The sequence below is a fragment of the Sapajus apella genome, unplaced genomic scaffold (assembly GCF_009761245.1).
Source record: "Sapajus apella isolate SASKATOON/1434 unplaced genomic scaffold, GSC_monkey_1.0 scaffold122, whole genome shotgun sequence".
In the NCBI taxonomy this organism is placed as follows: Eukaryota; Metazoa; Chordata; class Mammalia; order Primates; family Cebidae; genus Sapajus; species Sapajus apella.
The window spans coordinates 7,239,512-7,266,417 of NW_022437062.1; the positions used below are offsets into that span (position 1 = coordinate 7,239,512).

Genomic DNA, 26,906 nt, shown 5'->3' on the forward strand with positions numbered 1-26,906 from the left:
CAAATTTGAAAATGTGTAATAAGGTCCCCATTATAAGTAATGAAGGAATGCAGGAATATTGGGGGAACATTGGTAACTTTTTGAGTGATAATCCGTTCTGCCATGGGCAAAAAATGGACCTGGATATACTCCTTTTAGCATTTATTTTATAAGGCAAATTGTACTTACTATTTAAAATAACCTAATTAAGATTACTTATATTTAGCATTCCAGTAGAAACACTTTACATACAACACCTTACACACACACTGTGTGTGTGTGTGTGTGTGTGTGTACATATATATAAAATCTTTCCTTACCTTTCTATGGAAAATTGTACTTGTTGTACTCATTTTCCACACAAAACCCTGCTTATTTGAGGGTCATCATTTGAATCGTTTCCTATATCATCATAATGTTAGCAGTGTAGAGAAGGAAATTGCCAGAGTTTGAAGTGAAAAATAAAAGTAGAGTAAATTTGCTCCTGGAATAGCTCTTTAATTGCATTTGTCACTATTGACGATCAAGACTCAAGACAGAGTATGTTCTACTTATGCAGTGCTTGACAGTTGCTAAAAATGGCAATGTCAGAGAGTCTTTGAGATCATTATTAATTCATTCATCCCCACTTTTCAATCTGTTCTTCCCTGAGTATCACGGTCATATGAGCCGTGCTAAGAAATACAGCCTTCCACTGTGAGTGCCTTTACTTTCTTCAGGTCCTCTCTTCATCCAGAAAATCAGCTTGCTTTGAATTACGGAATCGTGACCTTGGCAGGGATGTTAGAGGTCACCTCATCTTACCTCCCAGTGGATGGAGAAATTCCCCTTCCTTTTTCCTTTCGGGACTTTCTGCCTCTGGTTATTGGGAAAAGTGGCGGACCACAGATGACAGGGACAGCACTGCCATGCTTGCAGTCCCATTCCAGTTTCAGACAGTTCAAACCATTTGAGCTCGTAGGATAACTCCTACCTATCAGCTCTAATTTTACTCTTCAGAACCACACAAAATTCCTCTTATTCCTCTTGTGGCAGCTCTTTAAATATTGAACAGAGCTATCTTGGCTTTCCTTGTCCCTGCTTTTTCCTCATCATATTAAACCTTTGTGCTCTTTTCTGCCCTGCCACAGCAGTGTGTAAACTTTCTCTGGTGTCCGAAATATTCTTCTGAAGGGCGGCTTCGTTTGGTCAGTGTGCAACCTGCAGCTGACCCAGAATGAGCAAGAACCAGGGGTGGTGTGCTCGGCAGGGGGCACAGAAGTGCTTCATTTCCTCATGTCAGGAGGTAAAACTCAAGACAGATTCAATAACTCTCTCTAAGAGGCAGTGGCTTCTTAGCATCTTTCCTAGGAGCCAAAAACATTTAGAACTTCGCATTGAACTTAAATAGTGATATTTTTGGTGGAAACCTGTCTCTGAAACTACTGAAGGGAATTAGAGTAAATCCCACGCAGTGACTGCCGCGGGCTGGGTCTTCCAGGGGAGGCTTTGGAGCGAAGCTTAAAAAAGAGCTCTCACCTCTGAAGTAGACATGCTGACTGTGAATTCAGGAGCATGGCTTTATTTTCTTTCAAAACCTGATCATTTGTCTTTTTTTCTTTTTGAGAAGGAGTCTTGCTTTTGTCACCCAGGCTGGAGTGCAGTGGCACAATCTCTGCTCACCACAACCTCTGCCTCACGGGTTCAAGTGATTCTCCTGCCTCAGCCTTCTGAGTAGCTAGGATTACAGGCATGCACCACTATGCCCAGCTAATTTTGCATTTTTTAGTAGAGACAGGGTTTTGCCGTGTTGGTCAGGCTAGTCTTGAACTCCTGGCCTCAGGTGATCTGTCCTCCCAGCGACCAAAGTGCTGGGATTTGAGGAGTGAGTCGCGGCACCCAGCCTTGTCTTTTTGAAAATAGAAGTGTGAGTCTCCTTACTCCTGCCACCACCAAGGATTCTGTTCTTATGCTTCATGTTTTCTCTGTGACTATGCTCAGTTATTTCATCCACTTGGGTTGCTGCTGCTCTTTTGGTTGTTACAAATTTAAGGGGTACAAGTACAGTTTTGTTACGTGGATACATTGCTTAGTGGCGAAGTGTAGACTTTTAGTGTCACCATCAACCAGTACAGCCTCTCTGGAAAACAGTATGGAAATTTCTCGAAGAACTAAAAATAGAACTATTCAATCCAGCAATCTCATTACTAGGTATCTACCCAAAGGAAAAAAAATCATTATATCAAGAAGATATTTGCACTCATATGTTTATTGCGGCACTATTCACAATAGCAAAGATTTGACATCAACCCAAGCATGCGTCAGTGGATGCCTGCATTTGAAAAAAGTGGGATACGCATATGCACACACAATGGAGCACTATTTAGTGATTAAAAAGAACATGGATGGATTGGAGGCCATTTTCTGAAATGAGACAACTCAGAAACAAAGTCAGATACCACACGTTCTCACTTAGTGAGAGCTAAATAATGAGTACACATGGACATAGAGTATAGAGTAATAGACATCGGAGACTCGGAAGGGTTGGATGGAGCTGAGGGACGAGAAATTACTTAATGAGGACAGTGTACCTTATTCGAGTCATGTGCCATCTCCTGCATGTGGCAGAATCTCTGATGGTTACCTCTAAACCCAACCTTCTTCTCTTCTTACAGCCTTGAGTTTTCCAGCTGCCTTTTGGCAGCAAGCAGTGCAGATGATAAAAGAGACTCACAGATCAGCTAGGTTATCTACAAGAGAGTCTAATGAGTAGCATTGACAGAGATGGTGAATCCCATGGGAGACTGGGAGCCAGCAGGAGAGACACCTGGTTGCATTAACTGGGGGCAGAGAGGGTATAAGCGAACACAAAAAGCTAGGTCAGGATCTTCCCTTCTCCCACAAATACCTTCTTTGACTTGTATACCTAGAGAAAACCTTTAATGGGATTTTTTTTTTTGCACTCATCCCTCTGAGCTTGAAGAAAGAACCTTACTAGAGATAAAGAGTAAATATCTGCCTCTTAGAAGAGGGGTGGTCAAAGCAAAATATGTTCTGCTGAAGCTGCATTCCCACATGAAGGAGACAAAATGAAAATCCTCTTCTTTCTCCCACCAGGAAATGTTACCCAAGATTTTGTTCCTGATGTTCTTGCTACTCATGGTCCCAGTGGCTGTGTTTTTCCTTGGCTAGATAGGATATGACCCTCGTCTTTACCCACTGAAGGCATCTTGAAAAGCCATCAAGCTCATTTAAACCAAAACACTAAGTAATGAACAGCTGGTAGTTCTGATAAAATTTTATATTTGACCCTGAAAAATCAATAGGAAAGAAATCGGAAACTGCCAACCTAAAGCCTCAAGTTTGAATTGCATTTGGCTGCTAGTAATGAAAAATTGGCTATAGTGGCTTAAACAAATGAGAAATTTAATCTCACACAGAAAAGAAATCCAAAGATAGTTAGGGCCAGTATTGTTGTTCCTTGTTAGAAAGGCTCATTCCATTTTATTGATTGTTGATTGATTGATTGATTGATTGAGACAGACTCTTGCTCTGTGGCCCAGGCTGGAGGGCACTGGTGCAATCTCGGTGCTCACTGCAACCTCTGCCTCCTGGGCTCAAGCAATTCTCCTGCCTCAGCCTCTCAAGTGCCTGGGATTACAGGTACCCACCACCATGCCCGGCTAATTTTTCTATTTTTTTAGTAGAGATGGGGTTTCACCACATTGGCCAGGCTGGTCTCAAACTCCTGACCACAAGTGATCCACCTACCTTAGCCTCCCAAAGCGCTGGGATTACAGGCGTGAGCCACCACACCTGCCCTCATTCCTTTGTCCTTATATCCTTAACATTGCCTTCCATCTTTGAAGTTACTTTATGATGTAATATGCCAATCAGAGTTCCAGCCATCATATTTTCATTCCAGACAGGAAGTAGGAAATCAACAGGAGAAAGACAAAAAGGCACCTTCAGCTATCTGATCCATTTTTAGAGATTTATTTCCAGGAGGCCCATCCAACAATTTCTACATTCATCTTATTGATCAGAACTTAGTTACATAGCTATAGCTCAAAGGAAGCTGAGTAATGTGATCTTTAGCAGGGCACAGTGCCACCCTGGACAAAATGGGGTTTATTACTATGGAGGAAGAGGAGAATGAGTATTGGGTAGACAACCAGTAATGTCAGCTGTATAAAGGAGAGGCTGCTTGAATCTGAAAACAAGATTAGGTAAGGATGTACCTGAGACTGTGAACCAAGAGCAGTAAGGAATTCAGGAGATAAAAGAAGGATCCCAAAGTGATCTTGACCTCATGAGTCTTTACATATCTTAGTGTGGTGCTCCTCATGAATGGGTAGGAGGTACAGGCTGCCCACAGCAATTCAGTTTGATGTCCTAGGCCTTAGGGAACTGGCTTTTGGTAGCTGTTACCCTACCTGGGGCAAGAGGCATTAGGTTTTTCAAACCATTTTTGAGACGCAATTTTTTTTACCTTAAGAAAGACAATAGTTTAACTTATGGGACTGTGATATTGTTACATAATAAATATGTATTTGGGCTTCATCCCTGCTTCCTATACAGAGCTCCTAAAACCTATGGAATTTCTTGAGGGAAAGGGGTAAAAGGAACATCTTTGGTTATTCATAATAAGCCCCTTTCGACCATACCTCAGTTTATTCTAATGAGGTGACTCTTGAAGAATGGGGACTGGTTGCCAGATACACCAGCTCTGCAACTAGAGAGTTGGAACTTTGAGCCTCACCACAATTTACCCTCCCCTGACCTCTGGAAAAAGGAGAAGGACTGGATATTGAGTTTAATAACCAGTGGCCAGTGGTTTCACCAATCATGCCTATATAATAGAGCCACCGCAAAAAATTCCAAGCTATGGAGTTCAGAGATGTCCGTGTCACTGAACACACAAAGGTACTGGGAAGGTGCGGTGCCTGGAGGAGGCGTGGAAACTCCATGCATCCTTGCCCTATGCATCTCTTTCCTTTAGCTATTCCTTCGTTGTATCCTTTATAATAAACTGCTAATAGTAAATCAAGTATTTTCCTGAGTTCTGTGAGCTGCTCTAGCAAATTATTGAACCTAATGAAGGGGTTGGTTATAGCCAATTGGTCAGAAGTACAGGTCACAACCTGGGACTTTAGACCAGCATCTGAAGTGAAGGGCAGGCTTGTGGGTCTGAGCCCTTCACCTGTGGGGTCTGCCCGAGCTCCACGTAGTTAGGGTCATATTTGAATTGTAGGGTATCCAGTCAGTGTCTGAAGAGTTGAAGAATTGCTTAATGTGAGGAAAAACACCACATATTTTATATCAGAAGTGTTGAGCAGAGAACAGTGGGTTTTTTTTTTTTAAGTTACTCTATGTAGATATTTGAACATGGCAACTCACCCAACCCTTTGAAATATAATTTAAATAGAGTATGTAAGATACTTCACAGTAAGACAGCTTGTAGAAATGACTGAGTTCCTGAAACTGCAGTTTAGCCTTCTTGCTGCTACTGCAGAATTTCTTAACCAGTCTAATTTTTTTTTATGAGTAATGTTTATTTATTGGGAATCTTCAAACCATTTTTAGAGGGCATAGAGGATAATTGATCTCTGTTTATACACTTCAAATCATAGTGAAAAACATATCTTAAAAATTTCATTCATAAAACTGGTTTTAAAGGAAAAGGGTGGGACATGAACTGTTTAGAGTGCTCAGAATGTCAGAGGTTTGACAATGACAAGTGTCAAGGACAACGTTAGTTGTCACAGTGACCAAGACTTGCCTACTTTTGCTAGCCTTACATATTAAAGGAAGCATGTTCCAAAACTTAAAGCTTACCCTAAATCAACTAATTAGTTTAGAGAAAAAAACAAAACCTACTTTTGACCATTTTGAAATGTTGATCTCTGACATCAGCTTGCTAAGATAATTCTTGAATCCTTTGGCAAATGCAAATAATTATTGTAGATCCTTCAAAAAAATCTACTGCAATTATGTACCTCCATCTAAATGTTTAAGGAAAATATTGCTATTTAGTCTCTGATTATTGCTTGCATATGAGAGTGCAGTTTGATCTGGATTAATGTGTGTTGCCAATGTTGGTATAATTTTTAGGGTGTGAATATTTTAATCCCTACTGAATTTCAAATGCCTATTCATTTACTTTTTGGCACAGATCTAACTGGCTCAAAAGCCCTGATGCTGATTCTGACCAGCTCTTCCGCATGGTGGCAGAAGTCTTCATCCTGTGGTGTAAATCTCATGTAAGAACACATTTGGGCTCTGGGTTTAGAATAGTTGTGAAAGCTGCAGACCTTGGAAAACTGTTGACGAAAAAAGTTGAACTCTATAAAGTACTTAAAGAAATTTATTCTCCGCCAGCATGGGGACCATGACCCATGACACTGCCTCAGGAGGTCCTGAGAACATGTGCCCAAGGTGGTTGGGTTACAGCTTGACCTTATATACTTCAGTGGGACAGAAGTTACTGACAGAGGCATAAATCAATACATGTAAAGTATACCTTGGTTTAGCCTGGAAAGGCAGGACATCTTGCAGGGATAGGTAGTGGGCGTCCAGATCATAAGTGGATTCAAAGATTTTCTGATTGACGGTTGTCAGAGTTACCTAAAAACCTAGAATCAATAGAAACAGTGTGTAAGACAAGGGATTGTAGAAACCAACATTCTTATTATGTAGATGAAGTCTCGTACGTGGCCACCCATAGAGACAACAGGTGGCAAGTGTTTCATATTCAGACATTTAAAAGGTGCTAGGCTCTCATTTAATCTCTTCAACATCAGAAAAAGACCTGGAAAGGGAAGAGGATTCTCTACAGAAGGTGAATTTCCCCCACAGGAGAGACAGCTTTCCAGGGCCGTTTTAAAATATGTCAAATAAATATATTTTGGGGTAAAATATTTTTGCTGCCTTCAAGGCCTGCTGTCAATCATGTGATGCGATACTAGAGGCAGGTTGGAATTTGGTGTCTTATTGCTGACAAGAGTCTATCTGGTCACTCTTAAGATCTCTGTTTTAATGTTAATGCTGGTCATATATGCCTAAACTCTAACAAGGAGAGGGTATAATGAGACATGCCTGACCCCCTCTTCTCATCATGGCACGAATTTGTTTTTCGGTTTTTGGAATCACCTTGGCTGAGAGGCGGAGTCTATTCAGTTACCTGGGGAGCTTAGAATCTTTTTGGTTTCCAGAACTTTCTTGTAATGTTTGCTTTTTCAATTCTTTCCCACTTAGAACTTCAAGAGGGAAGAGCAAAATTTTGTGATTCAGAATGAAATTAATAATTTGGCATTTTTAACCGGAGACAGCAAAAGCAAGATGTCAAAAGTAAGTCCTTAGAAATCAATTCCCAAAACTCTTCAACCTTGACCTCAGCCATGACTTGGATCTATTTCCTGTCTTCTGGGGATTAACACTGTACTGCATTTAGGTCAAACTACATAACCAACAGTCCCTGCTGCTGTTTCTTTGAGAGCGAGCCAGAAGAAACTGCTCTCAAATAATAAATAGCTGCTTATATGTCAAAAAGTTTAAGTTTCAAGACTTGCCTAAGGCATTTGAGAGGTCTCCAAAACAAAAGCTGCTGTTAGTGGTCTTAAAATACAACGACTTCCTTGTAGTGAGGATACAGAAATTCACATGTCTAGAGCCACCTTTTGATGGCTAGGAAAAAATTATCTTGCTTTATAGATTCTGACAGCATGTACTCTCACATCATGCTTGTTTTCCTCTTGTCTGTAATATTCAATACCTGTTTTATTCCAGCTATGTTGGTCTCTTAATCCCTTCTGTTTATTTTTCATGACAGTTGCACTCAGAAAGCCAAATATTTTTCCATTTCCTGTAGGAAATGTTTGAAAGAGGGTATTCCAGACATCCAGAAAGAGTAACCTAAAGAGAGGAGCATAGCAGGAATACAATGGCCACAAGACTCCCAGCTCCTCTTGAGTCATCTCTGCACACTGAGGCTTCATTATTTTGATTTAAGAGACTTCTCAGACATATTTCTTCAGGTGTACATACAAAAGCAAAACCTACTTAAATGAGATGTTTTGTTACCAGCTGTTATGGCTTACCCTTGACTCTGTACCCCTGAGAAATGTGCCTCAATGAGGGTTGATTGTATCTGTCCAGTGCAAGTGACATGTAATACCTGAGATGTGTGTCTCTCTCACTGCTGGTACAGTGCAGCCTTGGAGGAACATCAAGGTGGAGGGTGCATGGGGACCCTTCCGAAGTAAAAGTCAGTTCTGGAAAGATGAGTGTCATGGGATTGTAACAAAGCCCTTGGGCATCTTTCCAAATAACGATTTGGGATGGAGGTCTCATATATAACTACAGATAGGGGCTGGTATGACACCGAAAATGAAAACTTTAGCCCCTGGAGCTGTACGACGCATAGCTGGCTGTGGTCAGCTGCAATCATTCTGAGCTTTCTGTCCCTTTTATTTACGTTGACACATTTCTTCCAACATATAGAAGCTGTTAAAGTTTATAATGTACTCTAAGTACACACTTTTAGTATGTACTGCTTAATAAATTTAGACAAAATTACATACATGCAAAGTAGAGCAATCACATTCATGAGTAATCTTTGCTGCAAAAGGATTCTTTTGTGCTTTAGATGATTTTATTTGATTTTCTAAAATTCATTTTAAATTTTCCTTTTGGTAAACACATTGACCGTCACATGATGTAGACAAGGTAGGGTTTTCTCACATCTGCCTCTCTGGGACAGCTAGCTTATCTTAAGTTGCCGCTGCAGGTCTTCTTACAGCTATCCCAGCCTCTTCTTTGACCCATCTACCTACAGAAAGTCAGTAAATCCCAGACAGGTTCCATACTATCTTCTTTTTTTAATTATTATTTTATTTTTGAGAAGTAGTCTCACTCTGTCGCCCCGGCTGGAGTGCAGTGGTGTGATCTCAGCTCACTGCAACCTTCGCCTCTCAGGTTCATGGGATTCTCCTGCCTCAGCCTCCCAAATAGCTGGGACTACAGGCACATACCACCATGCCCAACTAATTTTTGTATTTTGAGTAGGGATGGGGTTTTGCCATGTTGGCCAGGTTGGTCTCGAACTCCTGACCTCAAGTGATCCACCTGCTTTGGCCTTCCAAAGTGCTGGGATTACAGGAGTGAACCACCCTACCTGGCCCTATCGTCAAATTGAGGTAGATTCAATGGCTCAGGACTGAACCAGCGAGCATCCATTGGGATTGTCAGGGAATGGTCACAAAGCAATGAAAATGACTCTGATATCAGGATCTGGATCCTGGATGAGCAGAAATAGCAAAGACATCTCAATCCTCTGGTAATGAATGCATGCTAAAGGTCCTTGGGTTTACATTTGGAAAGAGATAAGGTTACAGAAAATGGCATTTCAAAAGCCACCTACTGACAAACTAACAGGACATTTTGTTCATTCACATCACAAAATGAGGAAAAGGGAGTGTTTGTTTCTTGACAAAGGATGGTCATGTTCAGAATTTGGGCCTCTTCGGTGCTGGTCTGGTTAGTCTGTAGAAGCAAAGCCTTGTTTCGTTTCCATTGTTGTCATTTGCCAATTATTTCTAAGCCACATGGGATAGGGTCAAAATTACAAAGTAACAAATGGATGAGAGGACACTCCCTAAATGCTGAATGATATTTGCCATTGTCCTCGGGGTCACAAGTATTCATCCTGTTGCCATTGCCTGCTTTGAGACACAGTGTAGTAATAAATAGACCAGAACGTGAAAGGAAGATAAGTCTTTCCCCTGGCCCAGCTGTCGGCTAGAGCTAAACCTTACAGCTCCTCTGGGTCCCAATTTAGCAGTTTGCAGAATGAGGCTGAGCTCACTGCCTGACTTTTCCCAATGTACTAAGATGTTCTGGTTTAAAGTCAGTTTCAACAATATCTCTAGGATAGAATAATGTTTGATAAATGTAGTGCATTATTTCAGAAAAAGAGATACCATGCCTCTGAAAAGCAGTAACTCATAGCCATTTCTGGTATTTTTTGGCTGTGGAACTATATATGCAGGGGTTAGGGATTGGGAGATTCTTCATTTTTGGTTGGCTGACTATTGCCTTTGCCTCCCTGCACTGAGATGCTCTCTCTGTTACCCAATCTGAACAGAGACCTGTACTTGCTTTTATCTATACTATTAATTGAATTCTGGTGGTGTAAAAATGAAGTCAGCCTCAGTGCATATGGCAGGATTTGCAGAGGTATGGGTATGTGATTGCTGCGTGCCACATACACCACATATGCCATTGCAAATGGAAAGGAAGTGGAGAAAATGTACAGTGAGCCACGCTGTTACTACTTGACTAATTGAAGGTCAGTTCCAAGATACATTATTTTCCTGGCAGTCAAAGCAGATTTTGCTTGTGAGAGCTCATTGTATATTTCGTGTATATAACACCAGTTTGCAAATGTATGTTAAGCTCAATGTAACTAAGCTGAGCAAGTGTTTTTTGTGTCATTTTGTTTTGAAACTTTTTTCGTTTCTGGAAAAATGACAGCAGCTTCTTCAAAGGGAATGGTAAGTTAGAACGCGGTCAGCCCAAGAAATGCCAGTTCCTTGGCCAAGGTTATAAACAGTAAGATAAAAAATGTTGTGATGCAGGAAATATTAGAGTGCCTCATGGATCAAAGCCACTCCACCCCATGAAGTGTGATTTCAGCAGATCGAAAGGGGACAGGAAATATTTTAGAAGCTATCTTTGAGTTTTTCAAGGGCATTCACACTTATATGTGTGAGTTTTCTTGTTCAAATTCCCTCTTTCATTCCCTCACCCACCCCATTTTTCTCTTATTTTCATTCTCTTTGTTCTTGCGCTTCTGCTGTGTACTCACCGGCATGTGTGCGTGCGCTCTCTCTCATGAATGTGCACACGGACACGTGCACTTATCCTCTTCCTCTCCCCTTCCTTTCCCCTTCCTCTCCCCTGTCACCCTTCCTCCTTTTTCCCCACTTGCCTCTTCCCCTCCCTTCTCTCCACCTCACCCTCTCACCACCATTTTTTTCCTTCCCTCACTGTCCTCCTCTCACTCTATCTCTTGCCTCTCATTCTCTGACTTTCAGAAAGTCTCCTTTGGTTGTATTGACTCATCATTGCTTCAGTTACCTCTCAGTGGGAGAAGAGCTTCCCGTGGCCCAGGCTTGTCTTTGTTCAGTAGCCTGATGCCAGCTCTCCCTATGTCATCCCTTTGTGGTGTGTCCTTAAAGTCACTTACCCTGCAAAACTCTGTGTCTGTCTTTTAAGTGCTACACACAAAATCAACTGTCTGATTATCAACTAACTACTGGTGACAGTCTGTGATGTCAGCATGGGGAGATGAAATGATTTTGAAAGTATAGGAAGCTGTAAATTTCTAACAAGAAAATAAAACATGGGCCAGTATGGTGGCTCATGCCTGTAATCCCCAGCACTTTAGGAAGCTGAGGAGGGAGGATCACTTGAAGCCAAGAGTTCCATATGAGCTTGGAGAACATAGGGAAACCCTGTCTCTTAAGAGAGAGAAAAAAAAGGAAGACAATGAAAGAAAATAAATGTTTCTGCCACCAATTTTTAAAAAGCATTTCATTAGAAAATTGTAGTGAGTTAACCAATCTTAGCAATATGTGACAGAACAAATAAAATTAGAATCTGTAACCTCGACCTAGGGTATGTTTAAAGGTTGTAGCACAAGAAGGGAAATGCTCCATCTTTTGGGTTGTTTAGTGATCCTGAATCACTTTGGATATTCCTAGAGTACTTTTTGTTAATAAATCTTTTTTCTTTTTCTTTTTTCCTTTCTTTTTTCTTTTTTAAGACAGGGTCTCCCTATGCTGCCCAGGCTGGAGTATAGTGATCATAGATCACTGCAGCCTCAAACTCTTGAGCTCAAGTGATCCTCCTGCCTCAGCCTCCCCAGTAGCTGGGACTATATAGCACACTCCACCACACTCTGCTGATTTTTTTTTTTTTTTTTTTGTAAAGACAGTGGTTATGTTGCCCAGGCTGGTCTTGAACTCCTAGCTTCAAGTGATCATCCAACCTCAGCCTCCCAAAATGCTGGGATTATAGGCATGAGCCCCTTTGACTGGCCTGTACTACCTTCTTTTAACATGCGCAGAAGCATTGTCTGTTAGCTCAATTCTCCCTTTCTGTGTGTAGCCACAGATGTGCTGGAGTTGATAATGTGGTGGGTAGAAGGAAGAAAGAATACTGGGTTCTTTGGTTACATGACAGATTGTGTACAGTCCACCCAGGTGAAAGGAGGGAGGTGGAAGGGGCAAAGACTTTAGATCTAGAGAGTTCTTGTGGGTGGCCAGATCTGAAGACCAGCCTGGTTCAGGTCCAAGTGCCACACACTCTGGAAGGCTGCTTCTGGGTTGGCTTTACCCGAGAAGTAGATTGCTTGGTCTGGATTTAAGTCCTTTGACCAAATTAACCTCCATCCTAACTTCCCACTCACTCTTCATGCCATGCTCTACTGGCTTCCAGAACCATTGAGTTTCTGTTGTGTTGGCTGAGAAACGGGGGCTAAGAAGCTTTAACTAACATACGATACATTATGCCTTGGAGCTCTGCTTTTACTAACTGACTCTTCTCCTTGTTTCTTTTCTTTTGTCTTTCCACACAGGCCATGCAAGTAAAGGTACAGGTCAAATGCATGACGTGTCTTTTCTGTCCTAGTGTTAGAGGTACCAGGCTCTGGGCCCGTCTGCACTGTGATCACCATGGGGGTGGTACAGAATGGATTTTCCTGCCTGGAGGTCCCCCAGGCCTGCTCCAGGGAAGACAACTGCCTGTCAAAGAGTGAATATAGGCCTACCCACCCTTGGAATGGGGAAGCCGGGGAAGCCAGCCAAGCCTCACCCTAACCGAGGTCTCCTTGCTATCTCTGCTCCCTTCTGCAGCTGCCCTGTCGGCAGCCACCACACTAACAGAGATAGGGATGAGTGACAGGGCTTGAGAACCCAGGAGACTTGCTCCTCGTGGTGCTACCCAGGGTCAGAGTCTCATTTTTTACTAGTGGTCTCAGCCCTTTCCCACTGTAGACGTCCTGCCTCCTGTGTAAGGCTCCCATGATTCAAAGCGAGTCTTCCAAAGACTACAGTGGGAGAATCTCCCAGGTACAGTTTCAGGTTATCACTGAACATTTTCTCTTCCTCTTAATTAATGTGTGTCAGCTGCCATTCTCCTAAACCCTCCTCTCTACACCATACAGTGAAGAAAGGGAGATGCACAGGAACCAGGGCACACGCAGCTCTTAGTTAGGAAAGGAAGATGGAGCCCAGGCGAGATAGACTTGCATCTGGATAGCTCAGAGACTTCCTTGCTATGTGCTCTTAGAAAAATTGCTTCAGTTCCCTGAGCAATCCTGTTCTCATTTACAAAACTGACTTGTTAATATTTCAGGGTGTTGGGGAGAATCGTAAATGTTTTATGTAAGTAGCAGGCACTTTGGAGTCATATTGCATATGCAGCTTTTATGTTTAGAACAACATTAAATTGGCCCATCAAATAGAGAGTGAGCAGGAAATAATTTAGGTTTTGTACTCGAATCCACATAGTTACACTTTTAAGCATATTTATTCGATTGCATACTGTGTATTAGCATTTACATTTTACATGTATACATATGTGATATCATATAGTTTATATACATATAACCAGGTTCTATGTTTTATGGATGATTTGAAACATTTTCAAGGGTAATTTAGACCATAAATGAGTTTTGCCCTGAGTCGCAACCTTTAGAATTTTAAACTTGGTGGTAGAATGGTGAGGAGTCCAGCAACCACTCAGCCAGTGGGAGTCGGCGCTTGCACCGCCTGTGTGAAGCAGCTTTCCCTTCGTGCTGTTTTCTGGAACACCAGGATCCTCCTCTTCTTAGCCGCATTTCTTTCTCTCTATTCATATTTCTTACTGCCCCTCCCACTGCTGTCCAGGGGCTGACTGGTGTTTTGGAGCCTGGATACCAGGTACCCCTGCAACCAGTAGAATTTTCTGGCAATGTTTGGCCAGACTGGGATTCTGTTGGCCAGGGAATTCACTGTGGTTTCTGTGATACTGTGATACGGCTGCCTGAAAGTGCAGCCGCCACAAGTGCTGAAAGAAATTTCACTGTTCTTAAAGGTGTCCATTAATAATTATGAAACTCTTTTGCCCTTTGGAAGGCAATTTAAAGAGATTAGTCCCAAGACAGTGTGAATTCCGACCATACTCTTCTGTTTCAAAAGCCTTTTCCCATAAAATGAATTCTGCCCCAGGCCAGGAGGACCCGGTCTTGTGTGCCAGTTCCAGGGGAGGCGTCTGCGTGCTCCCAGAGCCCCGTGTCTGTATGTCACAGTAAATCACAGTGCTGCCCCTCATTGCTGCAAACATTCCGTGGTACCTCATAGCGCAAAGCATTGGTGAGCACCACTTCCTTCTTTCCCAGGGTCCCTGACATGCTTCTTGCTACCCAGCCCTCCCCACTTCTAGCAAGTGCCCACTGAGGCCAAGTCATGCAAGCACGTACCACTTGAGCAGTTCTGCTTCTCTGGAACCTGGAATCATGAAAATTGAGTCACCACAGTGCCTTGTTTCCTCAAGCCCATCTGGACCCACCATGTGATCTCCCTGTGCTGTGGATGCTGAGCATTCTTAGTGGGTTGCCTGGGGCTGCTGTTGTATCATAGCCCAGTGCATTGGATTCCTCTCTCTCTCTTTTTTTTTTTTTTTTTTCTTTAGACGGAGTCTTGCTCTATTGCCCAGGCTGGAGTGCAATGGCATGATCTCAGCTCACTCCAGGTCCGTCTCCCAGGTTCCAGTGATTCTCCTACCTCAGCCTCCCAGTTAACTGGGATTACAGGCATGTGCCACCACGCCTGGCTAACTTTTATATTTTTATTAGAGATGGGGTTTTGCCACGTTGGCCAGGCTGCTCTCAAACTCCTGACCTCAGGCGATCCACCCGCCTCAGCCTCCCAAAGTGCTGGGATTACAGGTGTGAGCCACTGCACCTGACCTGGATTCCTCTCTTAATACAACTTCACTGAGTGAGCTCTCTCTGAAAAGGATGAGAAGTCAAAAGCCAAAGATGGGTGCAAGCTTCCATGAACTGAGGAGTTCCTTTCTTTCATGTCTTCAGGTTTTTCTCCTAACTTTCCTTCAGCTGGATTCCAAAGCAGCCCTACTTTAGATTTTCCTTTTCCTGCAAGAATATGCATTGCCCATGGTGGGGAGTCTAAGTGAGGTTCTCCAAAACACCAGCTTCAGCTTTGGAAACACAGGGCAATTATTCTATGGTGGATGCTCTTTCACATTTTTAGTGATTTCCCAGCATCAGAATTCTCAGAACATTTCTGGGGTCATTTTTGTCAGTTACCAAATCATTGTTTTTGTAGAACACCAGTTTACTTGTTCAGTCCAGAAGTGGGTAAGCAAAGACCATAGGCGTCTGTGATGTGTGTTTAGTTATGTGGTTGTGTGTGCATGCGCAGAAGGAGAAGGCTCAGGGTTAAGGCTAGTCTTTTATGGATATCTAATTCGTTCTTGTTTAACACACTGTTTTCGCTGTCCTTTAAGGTGTAGTAAGGCCTGGTCTATATTGACAGGGCCACAAGGAGGCAGGCAGCCTCTGACATGAGGCCATTTCTTTTGGACAATCACCGAGCCCCTCTCTGTTTATTCCAACATCATCTCCTAGTCTGGAGGACAGGACCAGGAGCGGAAGAAGACAAAGCGGCGGGGAGACTTGTATTCCATCCAGACCTCCCTCATCGTGGCTGCACTCAAGAAAATGCTGCCCATTGGTTTGAATATGTGCACTCCAGGAGACCAGGAGCTGATCTCCCTTGCAAAATCACGATACAGCCATGTAAGCTGCCTATCTGACTGGGCTGAGTGTGTGACCTAGGTGGTGTAGTGTTAGGCGTTCAGCCCCCAAAATGGTTTGTCCTCTTCCCCTGGGGAGCAGGGGGCAAATGAGCAGAAACCAGCGTGTATGGAGGCAACATGCCCTCATCTTTAAAATGGGCTTGGAAGTCAGTGTGTCCCTTCCGGACAAATCTCTGTAATATTTTTTCTTTTGTTCTTCTAATAAAGATCCCAGCAAAAGTGTGCATTGACTCTCCATATTATCCCCATATGCTACTTGACAGTTCCATGGTGATCTCCAGGAATAAAATTTGACATCTCTTTCCACAGAGGGACACAGATGAAGAGGTCAAAGAACATCTGCGGAACAACTTGCACTTGCAGGAAAAGGTGATGACTCGAAGGCAGTGAGAACTCACACAGGCTTCCCTTCTGCCTGCAGGGTTCCATCTTTTCGATTAATTTACTCATGTTTCTTATATGTGTTCCAGAAAGAGTTTTGGGTTGTTTGTGTTTAATTGGTAGGACTAGCTGTCTCCTTTATTTTTTTTTAATTACTGATACGTAAACTGCCCTTATTTTATTTTATTTTGCCCTTAATTTGTGTTCTTTGCTATTGCAAAGAGAATACAAAGAGGACTCCAATAACGCATCTATTCCAATTTCCCATTATGTGCATGTCAAGCCATAGCAGGGAGAGTGTAGATTAGGTCTCAGAATTTACTAACTGCAAATCTTGTTAAACCATGCAATGCACACCTGGGAGAAGTTTTAGCACCTCCTGCTCTAAAGAGATTTTGAAACAAAATAATTTTGTGTCTAGTTGGCACAATAAAAAAAATACAACTTTGATTTTAAAGGCCATTTGAGATGTTTTAAAGCCTGTGAATCTGAACAACTCTTTCCTCAGGTACATTATGCCCTGGGATGGAAAACTAAGCCAACACAAAAAGTCTTTCCTTTCCATCCCAAACATAGAGGAATGGTGAATAAAATATACTAGAAAAAAAAGGCAATAAAAAGAAATCTCAAGGGTCAGAAAAAAATCTTAAGGATTTGGTTTTTTAATAATCATAAACGAAGAGGAATAGGGACCTAATTACCCACACTGTGCATAAATACAGAGCAAGAAACTTCCATAAAGTTAGCCTTGAACCAATAAAACCCACAACCATTCCACAGAGAAACCCGTTAAACCACTTGGAGAGTCTCCACCTCCTAAAATATAAACTGAGATACCTATAAGTAAAATTCCTCCTGAAGACAAGCTCATTTTTTTTTATTAGAAAGCACATCAGGAAATCTGTTAGTCATCATATGAAACAAAGAGAATAATTCAAGCATAAGGAGCTATTGAAAGAGGTGTAAATGTAAATATGATTAAAACATTTAAAGAGATATAAAGGAAGTAATAGAACCTGTAAAATAATAATTGGATGTTATATTCTTTAAAAGGAGAAGGGGAGATGGGTTTGAAAAAAGACTTCATAGTCATTATAAAAATAAAAAATAGTCATTGAAATTAAAAACCTAGTAAATGGGTTAAAAATAGGCTAGAAATAGCTGAAACAAGAAGTTATAAATTAGAGGAGTGCTTTAAGGACATCATCCAAAATGCAACACAGAGAGATGACGAGATTGAAAATATGACAGAAGCGTTAAGAGACGTAGAGGTTAGAATGAGAAGTTCCTATAGAGCATCTACAGCGTTCCAGAAGATAATTGAGAAAATGAAAGTGAAACAATAATAGAAGAGCGTCTTGACTCCTATGGAACCATGGTAGGACCGAAAGGCTCCTTCGGTATAACAGGTACAGGAAATTTCTCATCTTATGAGTATGCTTCTATTTTCAGTCTGATGACCCAGCTGTAAAATGGCAGCTGAACCTCTACAAGGATGTTTTGAAGAGTGAAGAGCCTTTCAATCCAGAAAAGACAGTGGAGCGTGTGCAGAGAATTTCAGCCGCTGTCTTCCACCTGGAACAGGTAAGGAGCATCTGCCCGGAGGAATGGGGAAGTAGAAACACCCCGAACAATACCAAGCTCCTCTTCACACTCAGCTGTCAGGTACAAGTGCCATCATAAGACTGAGAAAACAAGGAGCAAGGATCGTCCCAGATCACCTCCATGTGCCTTCTCGATGCCCTGTGATAGCAGATCTCTCTAATTTCCCCTCCAGTGTTTTGTGCATTCTTGCCATTCACTGAAATGCCCCATTTAAGTCCCCTACCATTTAATAAGCTGCTATTAGACAATAAATGACTAAAAGCAATTGGGAGAAAGAGGAAAACCTAAGACCTTCATAACTGAAATCATCTGCTGCTGGGTGCATTGTGCTAACTACAGTTGAGAAGCCAAAATTCTTCCAGGATTAAGAAGTCTGGGCTACAGGTGACTAGCTTCTGCCCCCAAAAGATCAGTCTAATGTGTACCAACCTGTGTGATTTCTTCTCAGGTAGAACAGCCTTTGAGGTCCAAGAAGGCCGTCTGGCACAAACTATTATCAAAGCAACGCAAACGGGCAGTGGTGGCCTGTTTCAGAATGGCCCCTCTCTACAACCTGCCCAGGCAAGTATTTTGTCTTTTTTCCTGGCATGTAAGGCAGTGATGGGAATGGAGGTGTCCTCCCACAGCTGTGCTCTCTTGCTCTCAATCCAAGGAATAGAAATTGGAATCCTTGGCCTATGGAGCTATGGTGGTCTGCATAATGTAAGGGCCTGGCTAAGACAATCAAGGTAAGCATGAAAACTGAACCCAGATGAGATTCTCTAGATCCCATTCCTGCCAGCTCACCATTTGTACCCTGAAGTCAGCCAAGTAAGCGTATGGAAGTACGTTACTTTTGCTGAGGTGGGATTCTTTGTTAGCATGTAAAGTCTTCTGGAAAGGAGAAACTGTTTTTCTGAAACATTTTACCCCAACTTCTATCAACGGGTCAAACAGTATTTCTCTGCTCAGGTACTTGACACTGAAATTACCATTTCCTCAGCAGGTACAGAAATGTAACTTGAGAATCTTTTAGCACAGTGTACTAACTGTCAAAATATAAAAAGGCTGGAGATGCCTCAAGAGGCTTGCCAGAGGCACAATGTCTTCAGGTGTTTCAGCTTATACTGTGAAGTAAAAAATATTTGAAGCTTTTTCTGAAAAGTTTGTGACACATGCTTGTCAATATAGGGAATAGTATCTGACACACTGGCCCAGAGTTGCCCACCCAGACTCATTCAGTGTCTTTGATGATGTGGTGACATTCCTGTCCTCAGACTCATCACAGAGTAGGTAAGGTCGGGCCTTGGGTCAGTAAACAAAGCTAGTAATTGAATATCAGCCTCTGCTTCATTGACTATCAGATCCGTAGGAATGTTCTCACTTGATCAGGGAAAAGAGACTGACTTAGACAAGTATATTCTGAAGCTTATGGAAATATATATGTTATCTGAAATATCAGATGAAGGACTATTCCTATGCTTGACATTTTATTTTCATTAAATTGTGGAACTTGGCGATCATTTGTCAACAGTAGCCTATAACCTCCTCCTGAGCCAACTGGCCACCTTGGCTTTCTTCGTTAGGGTCTTTGAAGATGTTTAAGAATCATGGTCTCAGCCAGGCACAGTACCCCATGCACTTTGGGAGGCCAGGGTGAGCGGATCACTTGAGGTCAGGAGTTCGAGGCCACCCTGACCAACATGGTGAAACCCTGTCTCTACTAAAAATACAAAAAACAAACAAACAAATACCAGGCATGGTGATAGATGCCTATAGTCCCAGCTATTTGGGAGGCTGAGGCAGGAGAATCACTTGAACCCAAGGAGACGGAGGTTGCATTGAGCTGAGATCATGCCATTGCACTCCATCCTGGGTGACAGAGCAAGACTCCATCTCAAAAGAAAAAAAAAAAGAAAAAAAATTCACAGTCTCTGAGACACATACCTGTTCCAACAGATCTCTGTCAAGAAACAGATTACTGTCTTTGGAAGATAATGAGCCACTTCCTATGAAATCAGGTAGAATTCATGAATAGAAAGATGAAAAACAAGGTCAAGCAATCGGGCATTCAGGCTGCTGAAGTCCTGACAGAAAAGTGAAACTCATAACCCAGTAGAAAAAGCAAAAGTGCATAGAATTTGTGTTTCTTTTCTGGAAGTGTCGAAACATCAATGTGTTTCCTTCCTTATCTGGTTGAGATTCCTATCTGACACTGTGCTAAGTTGGCCTCTGAAAGAGTCCAGCTCTAAGTACATATCTCTAGGGCCAGGACAGCTAAGCAGAAATTACATCTCTCAAAAACAAGCATTTTGCTAGGCGCAGTGGCTCACTCCTATAATCCCAGCATTTGGGGAGGCTGAGGAAGACGGATCACCTGAGGTCAGGAGTTGGAGACCAGCCTGATCAACATGGAGAAAACCCGTCTGTACTAAAAATACAAAATTAGCCAGGTGTGGTGGTACATGCCTGTAATTCCAGCTACTCGGGAGGCTGAGGCAGGAGAATCGCCTGAACCCAGGAGGCAAAGGTTGTGGTGAGCTGAGATTGTGCCATTGCACTCCAGCCTGGTCAACAAGAGCAAAACTCTGTCTCACCAGAAGAATAAATACATAAATAAAATCATTTTTTTTTCTAAATCTACTGAAGATATTACACCATCCTTACATATCTGGGCTGTGCCTTTAGTAGTTCTACTCTGTATGAGTAAGAGCAAGTCCAGGAATTCACTTTGTCCTTCATGAAGCATGACTGTCCCTAACCCAGTTGTTTTAGAGGAGCTGCTGTGGGTGATCTCTTTAGCACGGAGGACTGGAAGTAGATTTCATAACAACAGTGAAGCTAATGCTGGAGACAACTCCTCTTCTCCACCCTGTGATGATCTAACTCATAGAATCTCCCAAACTAAAGGGTTTAAGGGACGTATTTTGTTATGTGGAAACTTTCTCTGATGCTAGTTTTTAAAAGAAAACCTGTATGCTTCTCTCCAGACACAAAATTAGTAATTTCTTCCTGAGCACCTTTCAACAAGTTTGGCTGGAAAAAGTTAATGAAAAAACTCAGTATGACAGGCTTATACCCATTTTAATGGTAATGTAACCTATGGAGAGACCTGCTCATTCTCTGCACACTCCTCCTTTATTGACCATGATTTAACGTTACCATAAAAACACAAATTTGTACAATTTTTAAGAAGAATTCTGATTGGTCAGATTTGAAGAAAGATGGCAAGGGCAGTGTTCTTCCAGAAACCATGACCAGGGCTTAATGACTCTGGTGTAGACTTTTATCTTCCTCCTCTCCCCTTCCCCCCTTACCAGTGTCCTCACATTCTGTAAACACTTGGCTGCTTTGCAGTGGCTGATATTCCCAGAAGTCAATCCTGGCTTATCGGGAGTGGCCCATGCTAGTTATTCAGTGCCCCCACACGCTGGGGACATAGCTAGGATCCATGAGGCACGCAGAAAATACGCTAGTGGCATACCATGCTTAAACCTCGCTTTGCTAAGTAAAAGCTGGAACGCCTTGCCAGCCTGGTTACTTGGAGAATGAAAAGAAGCCACCCTGTGGTATTTTTGGCATCTCTAAGACCAAACCACTGATGATCGGCATGACTTAGATTGGATTACCTAGAAAGGTGATCAGCCTAAAGGAACGACAAAATTGCCATATGAAGCAAATACTTCAGCTCTGTTACTTGCCCTAATTTCTCCACGGAGAGGAAATGTGATAAAGTCTCTGTGAGAACAGATTAGGATTAGAGATAACTGCCATGTCTTTTGCTAACCCTTGTCATTTTCAGAAGGTGCTCTAATATTCAAGACCCACCACGTTAGAGGGTTCTGGTTTCTTTGAAGTGAATTCTATGGTGTGCTACTGGCGACCCTGACCAATCAGAAGATAAAAATTGTACAAAAGTCTATCCTTCTTACTAACCATTAACTGCCCAAACTAAAAGAACAAGTTCCCTCTTGACCTCCCTCTCACCCCTTCTGCTCAGGCACCGCTCTATTAACCTCTTCCTCCATGGCTATCAGAGATTTTGGATAGAAACAGAGGAGTATTCCTTTGAAGAGAAACTAGTACAGGATTTGGCTGTAAGTACTGACTCCCCTGGGAGCAGATATGGGTGTGGATGAATTTGATTTTTGAATTCATGTGTGTGGTTGTAACAGCTAAACATTCACAAGGAATCGTGTGTATAAATTTGAAAGCAACTGACTGTGTAAATGCTCAGGGGAGGCTCTGCTAATGGTCCTAAGAGCCAGAGGATGAATTTTCACTTGGAGGCGCTCATCATCGTCGCTATTAACAACTAATACTTCTTGAAATGCACAGCCATGTTATGGGGGGTTCATGCTAAGTGAAGTTTTGAGCACCGTTGGTTGCAGGAGGCACCCGAGCCAAAGCCCCACATTCTCACTCGGTGGTTCTGCTTTGGGGAAGATGGATCCAAATATCCTTTCTGCATCTTGCATTTCTATATTTGGCATTTCAGAAAATTTGGCATGCCTTGTCTCTAACAGACTTCATGCTCCAAAGCCACTTAAAATGACACACGAGGGGAAAAAGCTTATTGCAGAGGTGCCACAGAGCCTCATTCTGGTTCAGAGAGAAAATAAACCCTCCTCTTCTTTGGCCAACCTGTGGTTCTTTTTCTCCTTCTCTCACGAACCTTTTTCTCTTACCACTCACTCTCTCTGTTCATCTTGTCCTGTGTTTCTGATAGTCACTCTTTTCCAAATGTCTTTGTATCTTTCCCTGTCACCCTGTGTTTCTTTCCTTCTTTTTTAAAGCCTTTTCCTGTCTTCCTTCCCCTTATCTTTATGTGTTTCATTGTTCTCATATTTTCCTGTTGGTGAGAAAGACACTTGGTTGGTTTTCTCAGTTTTTAGATGAGTGTGAAGTTGACAATGACCGTCATTTCAGCCCTCTACTTCTTCTGAACCATTCATACAACCCATGTAGTTCTCATCAATTTACCAAATACAGTCCACCCTGCTGCCTCTGTCACTGCTAGAAAATTCACTTTTACCTCTGATATTAGCTGCTGTTTCTCTTTCTGTGAAAGGTGATAAAGAAAAGACCTGATCAAAGGAGAAGGGCGAGGCTTGCAGCTTCAGGATGGCAGCTCTCAGGAGCAACAAGAATTTTAGAATGAAGAGTTTGGTTAGGAAAGAGAAATGTTTTGCTGGGTTGAATCTAGAATAGCGTTAGACCCAAAATGGTCCCGATGCTTTGTAACTCTTGCCCCACCCACATGTCGAGCCCAGCTTTGCAAAAGAAATGTCAGCTGTTGGCCTGAGAGAGCCAGTCTCTCAGTGACTGTGGGGTTTCCCTCCTGGACTTGGGTGCCCAGAGCTTGCATGAAAGGTCTGCTGATTGGGGTATGCAGCTATTCCCTTTATGGGCAGCCTTTTGCTTTTTATTTTGTTTTAACCTAAAATTGGAATGTTTCTTTGATTGGCTGTAGAAATAAAAACACATATCTATACATATATACACATATATCTCAAACCTTGCACCTTTAGGGTTTCTATCCTGAAATAAATCTATGACATAGTGGTTTCATTCTGTGCTTTAGTCTGATGCACTCTATGCCTGCGCTTCACGTTCTCTTTGTTCGCATGCAGTCGCGTGGCACGAGATTAAATTCATGCCTAAAACCTGTCTGTGTTGGTTTGTGTAGAAATCTCCAAAGGTGGAAGAGGAGGAGGAGGAAGAGACAGAAAAACAACCTGACCCACTACATCAGATCATTCTCTATTTTAGCCGCAACGCTCTCACGGAGAGGAGGTCAGAACCACCAGAACACCTGCTTCTCCCAGGCACCAAGGATACTGGTGTCCACTCCTAAACTTCCTCACTCAGAAGGCAGTGAGTGGAAAAGGGGAAGCCAGATTTGAGCAGCCCTCCTTGCTGCCTTATTTTTGGCCATCAAGATATGTCTAGGGAAACTGCATCAAGCCACAGCCTGCTCTGTGTCAGACACTGAGCTGAAGATTAAACAGCCTAAAACTATAACCTTCATCTCTGAATTCCATGTTAAGCCAATGCTGCTTCATATTTTCAGAGTGGTTTCTAAGAATTGGAATGGGGGAGGGGATTTTCTGAATTAATGCACTAGTACTTAAAATTTGAGATTTATATGACACTTAGTCGTTCATGTGGGGTCCAAAAAGTAGCCTGCTAAGGCCAGGCATTGTAGCTCATGCCTGTAATCCCAGCACTTTGGAAGACTGATGCAGGCAGGTCATCTGAAGTCAGGAGTTCAAGACCAGCCTGCCCAATATGGTGGAACCCCATCTCTACTAAAAATACAAAAAAATGATCCGGGCATGGTGGCAGACACCTGTAATCCCAGCTACTGGGGAGGCCGAGGCAGGAGAATCACTTGAACCCAGGAGGCAGAGGTTGCAGTGAGCTGAGCTCACACCATTGCACTCTAGCCTGGGCAACAAGAGTGAAACTCTGTCACACACACACAGACACACACAAAATAGTAGCCTACTAATTATGTCCTCCATTTTTTCCAGCAAATTGGAAGACGACCCTTTGTACACCTCCTATTCCAGCATGATGGCCAAGGTACACCCAGGTTTTCTACCCATTGTTTCTGTCTTTTGTCTTCCCTTAGACCTCTTCAGCTGCATGAAAATTGTCATGTTGAATAGCAGGCCTGGGACTTTGTCATGACACAGGTTTCAGGCATTGCACAATTCATGTGCCATAGGGATGATGTTAGTAAGCTACTTCACTGTGTTCCTAAGGAAACCTTGAAGCTTTGCAGAAATAGTGGGTGCTGGTGGAGAGGTTCACATTGACATTTCTGAAGCCAGCTAAATGGGGCTCGGGCACACAGACTGCCCTTGTGTTTTCAGTCAATGTTCAGAATACATCAAACAGTTCTCGCAGGTGAAGGTTAGAAACTAGAGAGAGCTCCCGGTGTCCTGAAAGAGGCAGTGTGACCAGAGATGTTCAGTGTCACCCAGAAAGATGGTGACCTCTAGAATGCTGAGTGAAAAAGGGAAACTTTCATGTCAGGCAGAAAGGATGCGTTGGAGCATAGGAGCATATATCCCTTTATCCAGCTGTACCACAGGCCCCCAGTGGGAAGAGCCACTTTAGGAATCATAGCCTAGGAGCTATCTCCAATCTTACTGCCATGCCCTTGAGGCTGTATCTAGGAAGTGGCAGCTCCCTGCATTCCTGTCTCCCATTTACACCAGAACTTTAGTAAGAAGAGTTCAAGTCTGTGGTTAAACCAGCCAGGTCCCCTTAGATGATGTGAGCTCTGCGTTCTCATTTCTCGTTTCTGAATTCTATGGAAACTGTGAAGATGGCATTTACAGTAGAAATGTTACCCTGCAGGGGCCAAAGTATTCCTGGTTGTACACCGAGCTGAGGTCCTGGAGTGCCTGTGAATTACGTCCTGTGCCCTGCCCTTGCAGAGCAGAGTTGTGTTTATTAGATTCACCTTTAATTTGGCTGTCTGTCTTCTCCCTTACCTGCTCCATGAAATCCAGAGTTGTCAAAGCGGTGAGGATGAAGAAGATGATGAAGACAAGGAAAAAACATTTGAAGTAAGTTCTCATGAAGATTAAAAGCAGAGCCACCCACCCTCCGAGGCCGATAGGCCAGGCCTTCAGAGGTGGGTGCTGACGTTAGCATATGTGGCTCACCCACCACGAGTGTGCGAGTTGGCACATCTGCCTTAATAAAGCACACGCATTAGCCGTGGTTCTGTTGTCTCTCTGCCCGTGAAAAGATAGCAGGTAGTATGCCAGTCAGCAAACCACTGGCTGTGTTCTTGTGGGAAATTTTACTCAATTGCTGTAGTAACAGAGGCCATAGAAGGACAAATTAAAACATCTAAAATGAAAAAATCCGAAAAATGAATATATGCTCCAGTGTGGTGACTCACACCTATAATCCCAGCACTTTGGGAGCCCAGGGGAGGGAAGACCACTTGAGCTTAGACGTTCAAGACCAGCCTGGGCAACGTAGGAAGACTGCATCTCTACAAAACATAAAAAATTACCTGGGCATGGTAGTGTGTTCCTATAGATGCAACAGCTCAGGAGACAAGTAGGAGGATAGCTTGAGCCCAAGTATTTGAGACTGCAGTGAGTTCTGATTGCACCACTGCACTCCACGCTGGACAACAGAGTAGCATCCGGTCTCTCAAAAAAAAAAATACCAAAAAAAAGATTAAAAAATCAGAGCAACAGAGGCACTTGAATGGTTTTTGCACTATTATTCTATAAGTGCAAGTTGACAGTGATGTTTATTTTGAGGCAGTACAGGACCCTGAAATTCTCAAGATTAAACTATATTATGTTATTTGTATTCTTTTATGGACAAAGTACATGACGAAACACAGCAGAAGCAAATGACTATAATTACCGTCTGGAAAGCTTTGACATTCTCATAATCCATGTCTGATAGAAAGTGAGAGGTGGCTCACGCCTGTAATCCCAGCACTTAGGGAGGCCGAGGCGGGTGGATCACCTGAGGTCAGGAGTTTGAGACCAGCCTGGCCAACATGGCAAAACCCCATCTCTACTAAAAGTACAAAAATTAGCTGCGTGTGGTGGTACATGCCTATAATCCCAGCTACTTGGGAGGCTGAGGCAGGAGAATCGCTTGAACCCAGCAGGCGGAGGTTGCAGTGAGCTGAGATCATCCTGTACACTCCAGTCTGAGAGATGGAGTGAGACTCCATCTCAAAAACAACAACAAAAAAAGTGTTAGCTGTGGTCTGAGCATTCTAGATGAGTGAGCATTTCCTGCATTCAGCCAGAAATACTCAAGTTGGCCCCTCAGCAGGTTTCCCTGTGTAACAGAACATTGAAAACGAACAAATTTTAGTGTTGGGTTGCTTCCCACAATTATGGTATCCAAAAGGAGTGTACTGTGTTTTCTATCAGTACAAAAAATGGAAAACATATCATCAAAATATGAGTGATGTGTGGACAGTTTAGAAAGCTGGGTAGTATCTGGAAACAAACTTCAGAGGTCTGCTTTATCCGAGTTGATATGTGTTGCCTTCCTTAAGCAACTGGAAAATTCTCTCTCGCCTCGCTGTGAGTGAACTC

General features: G+C 42.7%; 1 protein-coding gene across 16 annotated transcripts in view; it reads left to right on the plus strand.

The window, feature by feature from the left end:
• The window catches only part of RYR3 (ryanodine receptor 3), a 553,391-nt gene that overhangs the window by 480,565 nt on the left and 45,920 nt on the right, over positions 1–26,906 (plus strand). For 12 of the 16 annotated variants that reach the window (XR_004263777.1, XM_032261324.1, XM_032261337.1 and 9 more), the window contains 11 exons: positions 6,134–6,221; positions 7,216–7,308; positions 12,599–12,613; positions 15,653–15,823; positions 16,153–16,212; positions 17,677–17,808; positions 18,278–18,390; positions 21,809–21,905; positions 23,498–23,604; positions 24,345–24,396; positions 25,335–25,391. Coding sequence is in view for 15 of the 16 variants with exons in the window: in XM_032261324.1 (XP_032117215.1) it covers positions 6,134–6,221; positions 7,216–7,308; positions 12,599–12,613; positions 15,653–15,823; positions 16,153–16,212; positions 17,677–17,808; positions 18,278–18,390; positions 21,809–21,905; positions 23,498–23,604; positions 24,345–24,396; positions 25,335–25,391 (985 nt within the window). In the remaining variant the exon portion in view is untranslated. The remainder of the gene's footprint in view (positions 1–6,133; positions 6,222–7,215; positions 7,309–12,598; positions 12,614–15,652; positions 15,824–16,152; positions 16,213–17,676; positions 17,809–18,277; positions 18,391–21,808; positions 21,906–23,497; positions 23,605–24,344; positions 24,397–25,334; positions 25,392–26,906) is intronic. The other 4 variants (XM_032261329.1, XM_032261333.1, XM_032261336.1 and 1 more) reach the window with 1 other exon arrangement.